Source organism: Poecilia latipinna, unplaced genomic scaffold (genome assembly GCF_001443285.1).
Source record: "Poecilia latipinna isolate Pla-1442-1.1 unplaced genomic scaffold, P_latipinna-1.0 Scaffold3498, whole genome shotgun sequence".
NCBI lineage: Eukaryota > Metazoa > Chordata > Actinopteri > Cyprinodontiformes > Poeciliidae > Poecilia > Poecilia latipinna.
Window position 1 is genome coordinate 1 of NW_015116114.1, and position 18905 is coordinate 18905.

At 52.2% G+C, this 18905-nt stretch overlaps 2 protein-coding genes across 9 annotated transcripts; one reads left to right on the top strand and one right to left on the bottom strand.

The window, feature by feature from the left end:
• Window positions 1–648: 648 nt before the first annotated feature.
• On the bottom strand, window positions 649–13028 carry LOC106941101 (protein FAM160B2-like; the record flags this gene model as incomplete). Its single annotated transcript, XM_015024037.1, has 22 exons — window positions 12621–13028; window positions 11738–11816; window positions 11560–11645; window positions 11196–11273; window positions 11005–11109; window positions 10771–10890; window positions 10523–10654; window positions 9017–9080; window positions 8824–8962; window positions 8669–8750; window positions 8460–8536; window positions 8235–8391; window positions 7998–8164; window positions 7815–7925; window positions 7653–7743; window positions 7273–7422; window positions 7053–7193; window positions 6877–6977; window positions 6245–6370; window positions 5600–5793; window positions 4472–4533; window positions 649–914 (listed from the first exon to the last, which is right to left on the bottom strand). Coding segments are annotated over exons 1-22 (2579 nt in total), but the record flags the coding sequence as incomplete, so codon positions are not given.
• LOC106941104 (gelsolin-like) lies at window positions 12985–18862 on the top strand. 8 transcript variants are annotated; one of them, XM_015024050.1, is made up of 19 exons: window positions 12985–13191; window positions 14151–14351; window positions 14607–14761; window positions 14841–15002; window positions 15069–15128; window positions 15203–15292; window positions 15650–15739; window positions 15836–15968; window positions 16050–16138; window positions 16289–16417; window positions 16493–16579; window positions 16846–16979; window positions 17055–17145; window positions 17278–17448; window positions 17847–18021; window positions 18089–18210; window positions 18320–18397; window positions 18473–18533; window positions 18628–18862. In XM_015024050.1, the coding sequence occupies exons 2-19, from the start codon at window positions 14159–14161 to the stop codon at window positions 18789–18791; spliced, it is 2184 nt and encodes a 727-aa protein (XP_014879536.1). In that variant the 5' UTR covers window positions 12985–13191; window positions 14151–14158; the 3' UTR covers window positions 18792–18862. The 8 variants fall into 8 exon arrangements, with proteins under 8 accessions (XP_014879536.1, XP_014879535.1, XP_014879534.1 ...); XM_015024048.1 differs by having other exon boundaries at window positions 13097–14351; XM_015024049.1 differs by having other exon boundaries at window positions 13068–13191; window positions 14841–15128; window positions 17278–17472; window positions 18320–18533.
• Window positions 18863–18905: the final 43 nt, after the last annotated feature.

The window sequence follows — 18905 nt, forward strand, 5'->3', positions numbered from 1 at the left end:
ACACACACACAGACAAGTCGTGCTGTCAGGCGACTCTGACTGAAGCCCCTCCAGAATCATGTGACCGGCAGCAGCCAATAAGAGTAGGGATGGAGACAGCGCTGAAATAATCAGCCAATCAGGCTCGAGCTTCCAGCAGGAATTAAACTATAGACCTGGGCACATCTGGACCCGACCGGAACCACTTCTGGTCCAGCCTCATCTTTGACTCTATTAAGCCTGTAGTTCTGCAGAACCAGACCTGCTACTGGTTCTGGTGTCACAGATACAAATGGACCGGTCGGTACCAACCAGATCCTGCCGTCCTCTGCCAGAACCACAAAACGTTCTGGTTCTGCTCTGTCGTAGAAATCGAGAACCCAGTAAAACCGACCGGAACCAGAACGTCTCATGGAACCAGGAGGACCCAAAATATCCAGAGGAACCCAAAGGAATCATGGGGACCCAAAAGATCCAGGGGGACTGCCGGGCTCCAAAACAATTCTTTAAGTTCTTCGGGGGCCCCCTGGTTCTTTTGGGGGCCCCATGTGGCTCCAGGCGGCCCGCTTCCCGCTTCCAACTGGAACCGGTTCTGCAGAACCCTGGCAGCCAGAGTCCCATGACTCTGTTCGGCTGTGTGCGGTTTGGTTCGGCTGGCCCGGTTCTTACTTGCCCACGAAGTTCTCCAGCACCGAGCTCTTGCCGGCGCTCTGGCCGCCCACCACGGCGATCTGCGGCAGGTCCAGGTTCGCGTTCTGGCCGATGGAGGCGAAGGCGTCCTGCATGCGGTTCACCAGCGGGATCAGCTCCTCCATGCCCCGGTTCCCCATGGCGGCGGCTCGGTTCGACCCGGTTCCGTAGGTTCGGTGGAGGGATGCTGAGGATGCTGCTGTGACCTTCAACTCCTCCTCCTCTTCCTCCTCGACTCTCCGCCGCTGCAGGGAGGAACCGCGCACACATCCGGGACACCTCTTCACAATAAAAGCCCCGACACGCTTTGCTTTACACTTTCTATTTAAAAAAGGCCCACATCCGGTTACGTCACAGATTGATTTGCGTTGGAACATAACTTAATAATGTAATAAACTCTGAGGGAAATAACTAAATTCACATTTATTGACTTTATTCCATTTTTTCTGGTGATTTTAAAATATCTGAACTTTGGCAGCGTCTGATTACAACACAAATCAATAAATTGATAAATTCGTTAAGAATGGCTTCTGTTCATTCATATATTTATGACTGTCTTGTATTAATCAAATTTCTTCTAATACAGTTTTGGAAAAAAAACAAAACAAAACTTTTGTACTGAATGGAAACAAGCAACAAAGTATGGAGAAATATTATTCCAAATGATCAATAATGATTGATAATATCCAGTTAGAGCATTGATGATGAGGAGGCATAGTTTTAATTTGGACACAAACTTTAGTTTCTGCAAAAATCAAGAACTAAATTTAATTTATGTCCAAACATCTGCACCATTTTACAGAATAATTATCTTCAGGTAAAATAAAATCCATTTCAGCTGGACGTCACGCCGGCGACCAACGGACCCCATCTCAGTACTGGGGGCCACAAACAGGGAAATGTTTTAAGAGTAATTTCAGTTGGTAAAGTTACAGTTAAATGTAACATAAAATTATTGTGTTCAAGCTGCAGGACCAAAAATGACTGGTGATGCATATCAAACGTGTTTCTGTCAGTAAACAACCTGCTGAGACCCAAAGAGTCAAACTAAGATTCAAATGTTTACAAGTTCTTCTCAAAAAATTAGCATATCATGAAAAGGTTCTCTGAACGAACAATTAACCTCATCATCTGAATCAACAAAGTAACTCTGAACACCTGTAAAAGATTCCTGAGACTTTTAAAAACTCCCAGCCTGGTTCATTACTCAAAACCGCAATCATGGGTCAGACTGCTGACCTGACTGCTGTCCAGAAGGCCATCACTCACATCCTCAAGCAAGAGGGTGAGAAACAGAAAGAAATTTCTGAACGAATCGGCTGTTCCCAGAGTATCAAGGCACCTCAGTGGAAAGTCAGTGGGAAGGAAAAAGTGTGGCAGAAAACGCTACACAACGAGAAGAGGTGACCGGACCCTGAGGAAGATTGTGGAGAAGGGCCGATTCCAGACCTTGGGGGAAGCAGTGGACTGAGTCTGGAGTAGAAACGTGTGCAGGAAATGGGCTACAGGTCCCTCATTCCCCAGGTCAAAGGTCAAGCCACTTTGAACCAGAAACAGCGGCAGAAGCGCCTGACCTGGGCTACAGAGAAGCAGCACTGGACTGTTGCTCAGTGGTCCAAAGTACTTTTTCAGATGAAAGCAAATTTTGCATGTCAATCGGAAATCAAGGTGCCAGAGTCTGGAGGAAGACTGGGGAGAAGGAAATGCCAAAATGCCAGAAGTGCAGGGTCCAGTACCCACAGTCAGTGATGGTCTGGGGAGCCATGTCAGCTGCTGGTGTTGGTCCACTGTGTTTCATCAAGGGCAGGATCAATGCAGCAGCTATCAGGAGATGTTGGAGCACTTCATGCTTCCATCTGCTGAAAAGCTTTATGGAGATGAAAATTTCATTCTTCAGCATCACCTGGCACCTGCTCACAGGGCCAAAACCACTGGTATTACTGACCATGGTGTTACTGTTGGCCTGCCAACTCTCCTGACCTGAACCCCATAGAGAATCTGTGGGATATTGTGAAGAGAAAGTTGAGAGACACAAGACCCAAAACTCTGGATGAGCTTAAGGCCGCTATCGAAGCATCCTGGGCTCCATAACACCTCAGCAGAGCCACAGGCTGAGGCCTCCATGCCACATTGAAGGCTGCAAAAGGATTCCTGACCAAGTATTGAGTGCATAACTGAACACGATTATTTGAAGGTTGACTTTTTTGGTATTAAAACACATTTCTTCTATTGGTCGGATGAAATATGCTAATTTTTTGAGAGGAATTTTGGGTTTTCATGAGCTGTTTGCCAAAATCATCAGTATTAAAACAATAAAAGACCTGAAATATTTCAGTTGGTGTGCAATGAATCTAAAATATGACAATTTAATTTTTATCATTACATTATGGAAAATAATGAACTTCATCACAATATGCTAATTTTTTTAGAAGGACCTGTAGACCTGAGTTTGGTTCAGAGTCACTGATCTGATCTCTGCTACTTTACAAAGACTTAATAAAACACATTTTAATAAGTAACTCCACTTAATAAAATTCCTTATAAATATTGATTTATTGCAGTGGTTCTCAATACAAGGCATGTGTTATTTATATTAAGTTGCTTTAAACTCTTTATTTATTTATTTATTTATTTGGGGGGTAAGGGGGCTTAATGTCCTGGATGGCTGAAAACCTATAAATATGTAGGAATTGAATATTTGGGGAGTATCATAACTTAAAGGTCAGCACCAGAGTTTTCTAGAAAAATATTCAGATTTTATTTTGTGCTTTTAAAAGCTGTACGTTGAAGATGATAGGAAATAAAGTCATACTTTATTTTGTTTTACTGCCAGCTGCAGTCGCCCCTCTGCTCTCGGCTCCCATAATGAGCTGTTAGCTAATGCTAATGCTAACGCTCAGCCGCTCCCGTTTCAAACCTTATTACAGTAAGAGTTACAGAGTTAAATATAACTGAAATATTGTCTACCTTCGACAGAAAAAGGAGTCAAGTCTATGAAAGCAATGTAGCAGTTTTGCTAGTTTTGGAAATATTAGTTTAATTATGCTAATATGCAACGCCTTGATATAAAAGTAATTGATCTAGTTTTAATGACGTTTAACTTTAGCACATGTTGAAACATTAGACTGATCCTGATTGTTTTCAGTCGGCCTTAATTTAGGTTAGATTTAGACTCATGATTTAATTAATACATAACTTGATCAGTAGAACAGTAGTTTTTATCGTAGATCACATTCTTAAGAGTCTATAAGTCATAAATTTATCTGAAAATGTTTTAGTTCATTATAACCAAAGAAGTTGGAAACTAATCAGAACATCAGAGTGTAACGGATGTGTTGGTAGTGAAACTGCTCATGTCTGTTTTATCAGAGTTTGAAGATCCATCCATCCATCCATCCATTTTCTGAACACCCTTGTCCCTCAGTGGGGTCGGGAGGTGCTGGTGCCTATCTCCAGCTAACGTTCCGGGCGAGAGGCGGGGTACATCCTGGACAGGTCGCCAGTCTGTCGCAGGCAACACAGACACACAACCATGCGCACACACACACACACCTAGGGGCAAGTTTGAAGATATATGAAATGTGTGTTAATTTTTATAATCAAATCTGCTGATTGATGCCCTGGGTCAGAGGTCAGAGGTCAGCAGAGCTCTGTGGGTTCAGGAACCAGTTTGAAATGAGAAACACAGATAGCTGATAAACTTTGGTCCTGCTTTCTTTCTGTATGAAATGAACATCTATTGTTCTTTCTCTGGGAAAGGAGGATTAGACAGCGATGGATCCATCCTGGGCCTCGGTATCACCTGCATGTCTCTGCCTACAGCAGCACTGATGGCGTGGTGCTGCTGTAGGCAGGCAGACGCCTCTAAACGGCAGACGCCAGGCAGTAGAAACACCTGGATATAGAAGTAATGCAGCTAAAAGAGCCAATCAGATCGCTGGGTGGAGGATCTGTCTGAACTGCCACTAAGAGCTCTCTGAAGGCGAGTCTTTGTATTTTTGTATTTTTCTAAGGCAATTTCTTCTTGTGGCTTTGGTTTCTGATGATTATGTTGAGCTGTTGGTCTGATTTTATGGATTTGATTGTTTGAATAAAATAAAATAAAACAGCTAGCAGCTAACAGCTAGCAGCAAGCAGCTAGCAGCAAGCAGCTAACAGCTAGCAGCAAGCAGCTAACAGCTAGCAGCAAGCAGCTAACAGCTAGCAGCTAGCTCCTTTCAGCGGCTCTGACGGAGCCGGTTCCGTTCAGCTGCTGTTGCTCCTCCTACACTTTGGACTGAACCATTGTTCTAACAATGGGGGGGGGACCCAAAAATTAATTCTTATTTTTTTCTTAGATGAAAGGCAGATTTACTTCGTTCTTTGTTTCTGTTGCCTTTTTATGCTAATATTGTTTAAATACAAGGGTTTGTTTTATGATTTCTTTGTGGGCGTTCTGGACTTTTCCAAGGCTGGCGGGTCCAGACCCGCTGACCCCCCAGGATTTACGGCTAGGCCTAAAGGCCGTTCTGTAGCAAAAACTCTGGAAATGAAAATGTTTTCTGGAGGTTTATGAGAACATTTTTATACTAAATATAAAACAATGACAAAAATTACACTTATAGATATTTTAGATTAATGATCATCCAAAGAACTCGAGATGTGGCCCAGTTAAAGTTTTCCAAGGTTCTGGGACCCAAACTCTCCAAGTCTGGGTCAGAAACAGAACAAAAGGTCAGAGAGGGTCAAACAGTCCAGCCAATCAGACGCCATCTGCCGAGCTCATAATGACATCACGATGATGTCACATTTTCTATGGTAGACTCATGATGTTTCTTCCTGCATGTTTCCCTCTGCAGGTCCAGCTGGAGCCACAGGTTCTGGTTCTGGAACCAGCTTCAGGAGGTTCTGCTGTTCTGGTTCTACGGATCAGAACCGGACCTTTACTCACCAAGCCCGGAACCGGTCCGACGGGTCTGAGCTCTGAGCCAACCAAAGGTCGGCCGTAAGGTTCTGCTGCTCACACCGACAGGCCCGGACCGGACCGAGCCAGAACCCTCCAGGCAGAGGACCGTCCTACAGAGACTCAGGAAAACTCTTCTATTGGCCCTCAAGGCTCCCGTAGCGTCACATGACAGGAAGCATCTGGACGAGCAACAGCGCCCCTGCTGACCGCAAGTAGGACAGCACCAGAACCTGAACACAACGGTTCTGATCCGTTCAGCCCCGATATGAAGAAACACACCGTCACTTTGGCAACCAACCGAGCGGTCCTAGTGTCCAGCGGTCCAAGTGTCCAGCGGTCCAAGTGTCCAGCGGTCCTTCCTCTCCAGTTTGATCTTTGCCTAAAAGCAGAACTTTGTGAAGCTAAAGTAAGTAAAACTCATTATGTTAAAACAGGTTCTGATCAGTTCTGATCAATAGTGGCGTTGCACAGCTCCAGGACCCGGATCAGACTGAGACCCGGTTCTGATGGAAGAAATGAGGAAAACATCCAATGAGCTTCTGTCCCATTCCTCTGCTGGGGGCGGGACTTTTGAGCAGGTGCCAATCAGCGTCCAATCAGGATGATTCAGCCGGTTCCGGTCCGGCTGACCCGGGCCCTGAACAGAAGCAGTCGTGGTTCCGGTCCAAAGGCATCTTGACAAAGGCGATGGCCGCCAGCTCCTTGCAGAACTCCTCCAGGACGATGACGCCCTGGAGTAGAGCCAGGTGCTCCGGTCTGAGGACACACCCACAAAACCAGACAGGTGAGTGACATCATCAGTCAGCTGATCAGCTGGTACCAGGAGAACCTAATGTTTATAACATTGTTGGCTCTGTTGGACCTCAGCAGCATTCAGCTTCTATGCTCCTCTAATCTGGAACAAACTTCCACAAAATTGAAAACCTGCTGAAACACTGAGAACCTTTAAACTGGAACGTCGACCAACAGATTTAACCTGCTGATCTGGACCGACGACAGGAATGAGAGTAGATGCTGCGTTTTTATGACGCAAAGCACTTTGAACACCACCCGCTACACCACCGCTACGTCACCGCTACATCACCTGCTACGTCACCGCTATGTCACCGCTACATCACCTGCTACACCACCGCTACGTCACCGCTACGTCACCCGCTACATCACTGCTACGTCACCTGCTACACCACCGCTACGTCACCCGCTACCACCACCAGGTAACCGTCCAGGTCGGGTCCGGCGGCTTGTTCTGCAGAGACAGTTACCTGGCGTCCAGGTGGAGACCCAGCATGTGTCTCCTGGTGTCCAGCAGGCGCTGCGGCAGGTCGGCTACCTCCTGGATGCGCTCCATCAGCTCTCCTACCACCTGAGACAGACACAGGGTGAGTCAGAGCAGCAGGTCGGGGCGGCTCTGGTTGCTCCAGCTCTACGGTCAACTCACCCTGACTAGGACGGCAAACAGCGAGCGGTTGCCGGCGGACAGGTGGATGAATGGGTCCAGCAGGTACTCGTCCAGCAGCGGGTGACTGAAGGCGCACAGACGGGACAGGATGCCCGTCAGCTGCAGGTTCACCTCGTACGGCTGCCAACACAACAACACCTGCACAGGTGAGTCGGGGTCATGTGAGGATCGGCACAGGAGAGACTTCAGGTGAGCCTACCTGCTGCAACATGCGTCCCAGACGTTCAAACAGAACTCTCAGCAGGTGGCCTTCAAAGAAGTGTGCCTCCTCACCTGAGGAGCAGGTGGGAGGAGGAGGAGGAGTCTGTGGCCACACCCACCGGAGAGAGAGAGCCTGGCACTGGCTCACCTGGCAGGGGGAGGAGCCACAGGTGAGCTGAGCCTGACATGTAACCAGGTTTTTGTTTTATGATCAAACTCTGGGTCGTCCAATCAGGGCGACACACCTGAAGGGGTGGAGCCTCCACCTGGTTCTGACTGCAGAACAGAACCAGAACTCCTGTGTTCAGTCAGAAGGTTCTGTTTCGTGTTTGTTACCTGATCCGGGTCAGCACCTGGAGCAGCAGGCAAGTCTCTTACCAAGGAGCGCGCGTCAAGGACGTACGACTCGTAGCCTCCGTCCTGCAGCAGGTGGGCCGACCGCACCTGGACCGGAACCAGGCCCAGGAAACTGGGCACAAAGATGGAGTTCAGTCTGGTCCAGGTCAGTCCGGTCCGGTCAGTCTGATCCTGGTCTGTTACCTGTTGATGATGTCAGCAGCGGAGCCCGGGGCAGCAGGTTGATGAAGACGAGGAGGAGGAAGGTGGTCGTCAGGGAAACCGTCTGAGAAGAACGGGTCGTCCTCCGGGTCTCTGAAGGACAGGAGACAGTCGTCAGAGGGAGGACGGCCCTTCGCCCGCGGCGCGTACCGCAGCTGGACATACTGGCCGTCGTTGCTGCCGTCGCTGTCGGGCTGCTGGTCCTCGGCGCCCCCCGCAGGTGACGACAGGTAATGGCGGCTCTCCAGGAAGCAGAGCACCAGCGTGTCCAGGATGTCCCTGTGAGGCTTCTGCAGCAGTTCGTCCACCAGAGACAGAGACGCCATGCTGATCTGAGGACAGAGACTCGGTGGGACAGCCTGGCCAGGTGAGGGGCTTTGTGGGCGTGTCCTGCAGCCTCACCTGGTCAGAGGCGTGGTCGCAGTGCCGCAGCAGCAGCTGCAGCACGGACGGCGTCCTCAGCAGGAACTCCAGCAGCTGGTCCAGCAGAGACGGAGACCGGACCAGTCTGACGACGCAGCAGAGGACGGATGTGGACACCAGGACGCTCCGCTGGCACCTGGACAACAGGCACCTGGACATTAGGCTCCGCCCCCTCAGGTGAAAACAAGCAGAAAGAGAACGTACGCGTTCAGCAGCTGAGGACGAAGCGTCTCCATGAGCCACCGCTGGAGGACGCACTGGGACACCTGCAGGGAGAGCGCCTGGACGTCCAATCAGAGACGTGAGTGGTACTATTGTAGTCTAGTAGTACTGTATTAGGTCTAACATAGTGATACTACACTATAGTAGTACTATAGTACCTGACTATCTTGTAGCACACGACATTAGCGTACCTGAGGAGCGTCGGCCGTCAGCTCATCCAGGAAGTCCAACCAGGTGAGGAACCTGGTCATGTGATCGGCTTGAGACTCTGATCTGAGGACACACAGGGGTCAGAATGGAGACCATGTTTCCACGGCAACCAGAGAGCCAACCAGGTGGTGTCTACCTCCACGAGGGGCGGGGCCAGCTCCTGAGCTCGGAAGCCTGCAGCTCCTCCAGAGGCAGCAGGGAGTAGAGCTCCTGCAGTCGCCCAGCCAGCAGCTGCCCCAGCTGGGCTGCAGCAGCCCACAGCTCCCCTGGAGGACCTGGAGGACAGGGAGGACAGGGAGGACCTGCAGGACAGGGAGGACATGGAGGACCAACATCCAGGAGGGACGCCAGCTGCAGCAGGCCCTCACACGCCTTGAGACGCACCGCAGGCCTCTGGAGGACACAGAGGACAGACGGAGGACATTAGCACATCGTCTGCATGACCCTGATTGGTAACCATGGTGATTAGAGACAGCAGAATTTATAAAGACCAATTAACCTGACAGTCATGTTTCTGACTTACCCTAACCCTGAGAGAACAAAAAGACAGAGCAAAGTTTTTTCTGCTCTGTCCTTCGAAGGAGGAGGACGAACCTTCTCCGTCTCCCTGTCCTCCTGTCCTCCCCATCTTCCCTGCTCAGCGTCTGTGTCCCGTGTTTTTAGAGTCTTTCTTTTGAATAACTTCCAAAGTTGCAAATTATGGATCTGGTCAGCTGGTCTCTCAACCCAACTGAGAAACCGGGTAAGGGGAACCTTCGTGTCCCGACGGGACATTCTTTGCTGGATACACGATGGATTCTGGATGGAAGTGGAAGACCGTGTGTCTGACGATGCCGTCAGTCGAGGATGTTGAAGACGTGTAGATGACTGGAGTCATGATAACAGGGTTTCTGCTTATTGGAGCTGGCGGATACCTGGCTTATCGGATATTTCAGAAGATGCCGGTGGCAGTTTTGGCCACTTCGAGGCTGCCGGGTCCGGTTGATGGGATCTGCAGAGCGATCAACACTCAGACTGAGATGATACGGGAGCTGAGCGCAGACTGGGTGTGATCCTGGAACAGGACCGAGGCCGGCCAGCGGATCTCGGACTCAGAATGGATACGGTGTGACCGTTGTTCGCTTGGATCAGGCAGGAGACCCTAAATTTGGCTGCTTGGATTTGCCATTGAGAAGCTCCAGCAAGATTTTCAAGGCAGGCGGTAAACTGATGTCAGCCTGACCTAAACAACTTTCTGCTATCTGAATCTGGACCCGGGCTGGGCTTGGCTGGCCAGCGATCCTCCCCTGGTTGTTGTGTCTAAAGAAGACTCTGTTCTGCTGCCCCCCTGCCTGGAACATCTGTGGCCCTGAACTGATAAGCTGGTGGTGAACTCTGACATCATCCTCACAGACAATCACATGCTTCAGCCAGGGCTCATGGTCTGACACACACATGACTCTCAGGAGACCCATTTGCACGTCACACATCCTCGTCGTACCCGGCTCGTTTTGTCTATATGTGCCGAGGTTTTGTTCTTCATCTCAAGCTGCCCTGCAGAGAGCAGAGTGTGCGATGGGCCGTTTTTCCCTCTCCTTACCTGATGATTTTATTATTTTTCCTATTTCCTCCTGCAAGGCGGCTCCTGTCAGGCTGCGAGGCCTCAGCCAACTACCCCCTCGTGTTGTTGTGTAATGGATGGTTGTTCTGGAACTGCAATTTCGTTGTTTTTGCGACAATGACAATAAATTCTTCTAATCTGATCTTCTGAAACAAAAAGAGAACCCTCCATGCACAGGGAGAACATGCAGTGGACCTGAGCGGTTCCACCTGGTCCAACAGAACCGCTAACCCACCTGGCTGCTGCTGAGCTGCACCAGAACCCACAGCAGCCCACGCTCTGATTGGACAGCGCTGGAGGCAGAGGCTTCTGATTGGCAGCTGGCTGCATCTGTGCTCTGATTGGACGCTAGCAGTCGATCTGGGGGCTGGAAACAGCAGGATGTGATGTTATTACATCACATCCTGCTGTTGCTGAATGTGATGTAATTAACAGTGATGTAATCACTTCCATTAACAGGAAGTGATGTAATCAACTGCTCACTTGCAGGATGTATCTGAGCATGTGCGGATCCTGTGACACTCTGGAGCAAACAGCCAATAAAAACTGAGCTTCCTCCTTCTCAGTGCAGGAACCAGGAAGAGCACAGAGGCCAATCAGCTTCTGTGGGCAGAGCACAAACAGGAAGTCAAGTGACACAACTCCCCCAGGTAGCTGGTCCTGCCCACCTATCCTGCCCCAGGAATGAGGCTGTTCACAGGTAGATCACCTGCTCACCTGTACAGGTGTGCGGACGGGGACGAGCTGCAGCAGAGGCTTCTGCATCTGAGACAGCAGCCTGGAGAAGAAGAGCAGCACCTGCTGGCTCATCCCTGGAGGGTACTGAGGAAGAGGAGGAGGAAGACCATGAGACCCGGCCACAGGTCTTATGGTTCTGGTTTTGACCCAGCAGCAGCAGGTGAGCCTACCTGAGCCTTCCCCAAGGTGCAGAGCGTCTCCAGCAGCCGGTTCTGCAGCAGGAACTCCAGGCAGCGACCCGGTTCCTCCTGGACAAGCAGACAGGCAATGACACCGGACCGGGCTGGGACCGGGGCTTAACCGGGACGGGACCAGGGCAGGACCAGGCCTAAACCGGGCCTGAACCGGGACGGGACCAGGGCAGGACCGGGCCTGAACCGGGACGGGACAAGGCCTGAACCGGGACGGGACCGGGCTTGTACCCGGCCTGTACCGGGACGAGTCCGGGCCGGGACTGAAGGAAATCAAGGCGATGCCAATGAGGTTGGACAGCTTCGTTGCCATGGTTACAGGTGTGTGGTCGGAGCTAGTCACCTGTTGCTTCTCCTCATACACCAGGATGTCGGTCATCTGCCTGAGACGCCACGGGATGTCGGTCTGAGAGGCGGGGCGGCTGTCATCTGCACACACACAGAGTCAGGAGGCTGCAGGTGAGGCTGCAGGTGAGGCTGCAGGTGAGGCTGCAGGTGAGGCTGCAGGTGAGGCTGCTCACCTGTGGTCTGGATGTAGTAGTTGGTGATGGACCTCCAGTGGTCGATGAAGGAGTCCAGCAGGTCGGCGGTCGGCTCCCTCTGGAAAACATCGGCTCTAGATTCATGAAGTTATAAGAAATATGAACTGATTTAATAAAAATTACTGTTAACTTAAATTATCTCCCTTTCTGTTCTGACTGGTCATAATTCTAATTAAAGATATCTTAAAATGTATTTAATACAAGACTGGACTGGGGCAATTTAAATTACAGATAGCTTCAAAGTAAATAATAACTCAGCAAAACTTTGTAGAACTGAAATTCTGATTTTGATTCATTTCAAAGTTTCTCCAGATGAATCACAGACATTGGAACATTTTTTAATCGAGATGCTTTTTAGCCTGAGATATCTTATTGTACTCAGGGCAGTCAGAGTGTAATTGTGTCTCGTCAACTGATTTTTAGATATCCAGGATGTATTTACAGTCAGTCAGACGAAGCTGATTTTATGTTAAATCGGCCTGCTATAGATCAGGTGTTGTGGTTCTGCCGACCCAAAACTACCGAACCTCACCCCATAGATATAAACCCGGGGTGACATCTGTTCATTAGTCTCTTTAGAAATCAACGGATAAACTAATTTCAGATGTACTCAAACTTTAAACAGATTCAGCCACTGCGCATGCTCAGTTCCAGGTAAACAGTTAGCATTAGCAGCAGTTACCTTCCAGCTACACTCCTGAAGAAAACTGCAGCTGGGAACTTCTGCGGAGACCCGGGAGGACAGACAGAGATGGGGACAGGTTGTCTCCATGTCCTCCTGTCCCTGTCCTCCGTCTCTGTTCGAGAATTTAACTTTTTACTGACCACCGGAAGCACATAATGGCAATTTCCGCTGACTCACCGTCTCCAGCGCGTTCAGCAACATGCCGCTCAGCTTGCTGAACATCTCCATCCTCCCAGAACCAGGTAAGGTCCGGTCCGGTCGGGTTTACTGCCTCACCAAGACCCGAACCCTGACCCGCAGCCACGGCCACCTCACAACTTCCGGTCTGAGCTTTCAAATTACAACTTCAGGTGTTCACTTCCGGATGTGACGTTTAAGGGACCTGGTCCGGTTGGAAAATAAATAATCCGAAACTGGAGTTTGACATTCAGTGAGAGGGTTCTGAACCTAGTCGAAACCGTTGATGCAGGGTCACTGCTGGTTCTGTTCTCCCTGACCCGGTTCTGTTATCAGAACCCCGAGTTCTGATAACAGAACTCCATCCATAGGTCCGGATCGGTTCTGCATGAAGGGAATCTGCTGCTCCGTTCAGAGTGCAGCGCCCCCTGCAGGCGGGAGCGGCCGCTGCAGGCCGTGGGTGTCTGCTGCTGCTGGGGGAGGGGCGCACAGGTAACGTTACCTGCAGCCACACCTGCGTGTCAAAGTTGCTCCAGTCCGGCTGAGGAAGACTTCCTGACAGACGCCGAAGGTGAGTTTCTACCTGTTTGGGTTTAAACCAGGGCTGTTCTCCAGGTGTTCTCCAGGTGTCTCCTGTTTCACTCAACTCCAGTATCAGCAGCTCTCTGAAGGGAAAGAGAGGCACTTAAATCCTTAAATCCCAGAGTGGAGGACAACGACACACCTAGTAGCAGCAGGACCACAGGACGAGACACCTGGAGAACACCTGGAGAACACCTGGGTGCGGAGAACCAGGAAGACCAGCTCCTCTTCATCAGTCTGTTTTCCTCGTTAATCTTTCAGAGGTTCCTCCTCCAGTAGAGGAAAAGTTATTGGGTCAGAACCGAGGAGAACCTGCAGTTGAACTGGAATGTTGTGTGTGGGTGTGGTGCGTTTACCTGCACAGGTGTGTCTTCTCTCTGTGGTTTTGCTGCTGAGCCCAGGGACTTCCTGGTTCTTCTGTGTGAGCTGAAGGAACCGGGCCAAACCGGGCCGGGCCTCTGCCTGAACTCGGATGGGTCTGGAGCTCATCCAGAACCAGCAGGTCCAGTTGAAAATGGACCCACAGCAGAGAACAGAGAACTTCCTGTTGTTACCTGTCTGCTCTGAGCCAATCAGGTTTGACCTCCTTCCTCTTTCTAAACGGATCCAGACTGCAGGTTCCGCTGGGCCCGGTTCTGAGACACATTGGTTCTGGTGATGAATCTTGACCAATCTGTGATCTACTCACATGAGAGTTCTGGTTCTGGTCCAAATCGGCCGGAACACAACCACCCCTGGCAGCAGTTGCCATGGTTATGGTCACATGATCTCAGGTGTTTTTGTTGCAGCACTTAAGGAGCAAAGTTAGCATGCGGGTGCGCTCCATCTTAAAGCTGGGGAGACGGTGGGTGGGGTTAGTTCAGCTTCCTCTGAGGGTCAGGCCAGAGGGTCAAGGGGTCAGTGTTCCCCGGGCCTAACCGGTGATGTTTTCTGCCCCGCCTGCTGTAGGTGACATCATGGTGTTCCATCCTGAGTTTGAGCGAGCAGGTAAAGAGGCGGGGCTTCAGGTGTGGCGAGTGGAGAACATGGACCTGGCTCCTGTCCCTGAGAGTCTCTATGGACGGTTCTACACCGGAGACGCCTACCTGGTTCTGAGCAGCACCAGCAACCGCCGAGGAGACCTGCAGTACGACCTGCACTACTGGCAAGGTGAGACCAGGTGGGTGGGGCTACAGCATCCAGAACCGAGGCCCTGGCGTCAAGGCTCGGAGGTTACCTTCACTGTCTGTTACCATGGCGACAGACCGAGCTCTGGTCAGACTGCGACTGTTCCTCAGGAGACTCTGGAATCGGTCTTGGCACCAAGCTTTGCTATAGTTCTTCAGGGGGTTCTGGTTCTGCAGACCCGGTCAGGTCGCTGTAGGTGACTCTCCTTCTGCTCTCTGATTGGCCGTCGGGCTGCAGGTTCCGAGTGCTCTCAGGATGAAAGCGGCGCCGCTGCCATTCTTGCTGTTCAGATGGACGACTTCCTGCAGGGGGCACCGGTCCAGTACCGAGAGGTCCAAGGCCATGAGTCCGGGACCTTCAGTGGATACTTCAAAACGGGCCTGACCTACATGGTAACCGCACCACACCCACTTCCTGTCTGACGGCCCCTCACTGCCACCCTGATGACGTTGCTTCCTGTTGGTCGAACAGAAAGGAGGCGTGGCCTCAGGGTTCAATCATGTGGTGACCAATGAGGTGGAAGTTCAGCGGTTGCTCCAGGTCAAAGGTCGCCGTGTTGTCAGGGCAACAGAGGTTCCTGTTAGCTGGGACAGTTTCAACCAGGGAGACAGCTTCATCCTGGACCTGGGACAGGTGAGGACACCTGGGGGACAGGTGAGGACACCTGGGGGACGATTAAACCTTCTTTTGATCCAACAGGAAATCATCCAGTGGTCCGGCTGCCATAGTAACAGATTTGAGAAACTGAAGGCCACTTTGGTGAGTGGTGACATCACACAATGACATTATTCTGATGTCATAACATACCTGCTGACAAACTGACTAATTGACAGGTCTCTAAGAGTATCCGTGACAACGAGAGGTGTGGGCGGGCCAACCTCCAGGTTGTCGATGAGGGGGCGGAGCCAGACAGGATGATAGAGGTGATCACAAGACCAGAACTTTCTGCACTTCTAATTCGAGAGCATCAGGGGTCAAAGTTCACCAAAACACTGGTGAATCATGACAGTTTTAAAGAACCAAAGGTCGGTTCTGATGTAGCTGGTGGGCCCTGAGGCGTCCACCAGGCGTCCACCATGTGGACCTCAGACCAGCGTCTTAAAACCTGACTAACGTAACAGCATGGTGTCGTCTGCGTACGCCGTATTCGGTGCTGGAATACGGTGGGAATTTTACTGCCATAATTGGAGGCTCTTGGATCAATTCCCCACCTGCCACTCGTTTTGCTGCCACAATGGAGCCGGACTTTCACCTGCTGCTCCTGTCGCCTCCCTGTCCAGGTTCTGGGAGAAAAACCGGACCTCCCCGAGTCCCACAGCGAAGACACCCAGACCGACGCGTCCAACAGGAAGGTGGCGAAGCTCTACAAGGTAACTACATTCGGCAGTTCCCTGCCAGCTCACTAAGCTCGTGATGTCACTTCCATTTTGCCACTGGTTTGTCTACCTGCATTCGGCGTCCCTCAGGTGTCCAATGCCGGCGGGGACATGGAGGTCACCCTGGTGTCGGAGCAGAACCCGTTCCCCCAACACGCCCTGGAGTCCAGCGAGTGCTTCATCCTCGACAACGGAACCAACGGACGCATCTTTGTCTGGAAAGGTCAGAGGTCATGATCATACTGGGCGGGACTCACCTGAGGCCACCAGCTGTCCTGCTGACGGGTGACGTGTCTGTGTGCAGGTAAGGACGCCAACGACGCCGAGCGGCAGGCTGTCCTGCAGAACTCCGAGAAATTCATCCAGCAGATGGAGTACCCACCTTACACCCAGGTGAGCACCTGGACCGGACCTAAACCTGGACCTGGACCAGACCTGGACCAAGACCCGGATCGGACCTGAACCTGGACCCAACCTGGACCTGAACGTGGACCCGGACCCGGACCTGGACCCGGACCTGGAGCTGACCTCTGTCCCTCTCAGGTCCAGGTCCTTCCTCAGTCCGGGGAGACTCCTCTCTTCAAGCAGTTCTTTAGGAACTGGAGGGACGCTGAAGACACCGTCGGCATGGGAACGGCCTACGTCTCCAACAAGGTGGCAAAGATTGAGAAAGTAAGCTAATGGGGTTCTGGATCTGATCCAAATTGCCCTAAATGAGTCTGAAATCCGACTCTTCTGATTGGACAGGTGCCGTTTGACGTGTCCAAGCTGCACCAATCGGACTCCATGTCGGCGCAGTACGGGATGGTGGACCGAGGAGACGGAGACAAAAAGGTGAGGACTGCCTCTGCTTCCTATGGTTGTTCTGGTTCTGGTCCACTGGATCGTTGGACAGGAGAAATACAACTGGACCGAGGTCTGCCAGCCAACCCATCAGGATCCCTTTCACTCAGAACCACCTCGAGTTAAAAAGAACTGGACTCGGGTCAGAACCGACCTCCTCGTAACGTGATCGAATGTACAGAGAACTTCCTGTGTCAGCTTGGAGACTTCCTGTTTCGGACACGGGAGCAGCTGACCATCTGTCTGTCTCTCTGCAGATCTGGAGGGTCGAAGGGTCCGGTAAGGTTCTGGTGGACCCAGCTACCTTGAGTCAGTTCTACGGCGGCGACAGCTACCTGATCCTGTACCAGTACCAACATGGCGGCAGGCAGGGCCACATCGTCTACATCTGGTGAGACGACGCTCCCTCTGCTGGCGAGCCTAGGTACTGCAGGACATCACCTGTTCTCCACTGCTTCCTCCGCAGGCAGGGGGCGGAGTCGAGTCAGGACGAAACCGCGGCATCGGCCATTCTGGCCGTCGAGCTGGACAACGAACTGGGAGGCGGAGCAGTTCAGGTACACCAACTGGGAATGCTGGTTCCCAGTTGGTGATCAGAACCACAGCAGTGTGGTTCTGATCACCAGCTGGTGACCGGAACCAACTGGGAACCAGCATTCCCAGCACCTCACTGTCACCTGTCCGCCCAGGTGAGGGTGGTCCAAGGCAAAGAGCCTGCCCACATGATGAGCCTGTTTGGAGGTCAGCCGATGGTGGTGTACCAGGGCGGCACCTCCAGGGAGGGCGGCCAGTCCGCCGCCGCCGACACCCGCCTGTTCCAGGTGCGGTCCAACCCAGCTGGAGACACCCGGGCTGTGGAGGTGAGACCAGCAGAACCCGGACGGGTCAGAACCATAACCCCTTAGCTTCTTGCAGCTCCATTCAGCAGAAAATCATCCAGAACCAGAACCTCAAAAGTCTCCAGCACAAGATGGGGTCCAGGTGAGTCGGGTCTCCTGACCAATCAGGTGTTGGGGTTCAGCCACTGGGTCCAGTTCTCTGATCTTACCCGTCCAGTCCACTCCAGAACCTTCTGATCCAGTCCAGGTGTGTTGTCCTCCTCAGACATGAAGGACCTGGACCTTCAGCGATCCAGTTCAGTTTACGGTTCTGTCAGAATCTCTGTCAGGGTTTCATTGGATCCATTCAAAGCTGCTCAGAACCTAGCCTGCCATGTGAACCGGACCGGTCAGAACCGAACCACTCTGCTGTGCTGCAGGTGGGCCCGTCCTCGTCCCGCCTGAACTCCAACGATGCGTTCCTGCTGGCGGCAGCCGGGGGGGCGTGGCTGTGGAAGGGGCGGGGCAGCAGCGCGGCAGAGGCGAAGGGGGCCGAACACCTGGCCCAGGTGCTGCAGGTGAACCCTGCCCTGCTGGAGGAGGGGGAGGAGCCAGGTAAGCGGCAGGTATGTAAAGTGTCGGGCGGCCCTGAGCCGGCGCTGACGGCTGGCTGTGGTTCCAGACGGGTTCTGGGCAGTTCTGGGTGGGAAGGACGACTACTGCAGTGCCCCTCGGCTCAGCAACAAGATGGACGCCCATCCGCCACGCCTCTTCGCCTGCTCCAACAAGACCGGCACCTTCCAGGTACGCTTGGCGCTCACCAGGTGTGTTCGGCCGACCTGGCTGGTGGTTGCCAAGGTTACGAGGGGGTTAGCCGCGGTGGGTTCTGGTTGACCCAGTTCCTTGTGTCCAGATGGAAGAGGTTCCGGGAGAACTGACCCAGGATGACCTGGCTCCTGATGACGTCATGATCCTGGACACTTGGGACCAGGTGAGTCTTCCTCGCCGCCGTCACCATGGAAACCAGGTTCTGGCTCCACCGGCGGCTCACCGTGTCCCCCGGCAGGTGTTCGTTTGGATCGGGAACGAGGCCCACGAGGAAGAGAAGACGGAAGCTGCCGCAACAGGTGAGACGGTTTCGGTACCGGTTCTGGTCCAGGAGCCGGTTCAGTGAGAACCTTTGTGGCAGGTCCGGCGCCTAACAGGTCTCTCTGTGTACAGCTGAGCGCTACATCAGAACCGACCCGGCCGGCAGAGACCCGCGGACCCCCATCGTGACCCTGAAGCAAGGATTTGAACCACCAACCTTTACCGGTTGGTTCCTGGGCTGGAACCACGACTACTGGAGTGAGGACCCACTGGAGCGCTTCCTGCAGGCCCTGTGACATCACTTCCTGCTTAGTCACTTCTTGTTTACACTGCAGCAGAGCGAATAAAGCCCAGAGTGACCCAGTTATCCCTGTGTGTGTGTGTGTGTGTGTGTGTGTGTGTAGATGAGC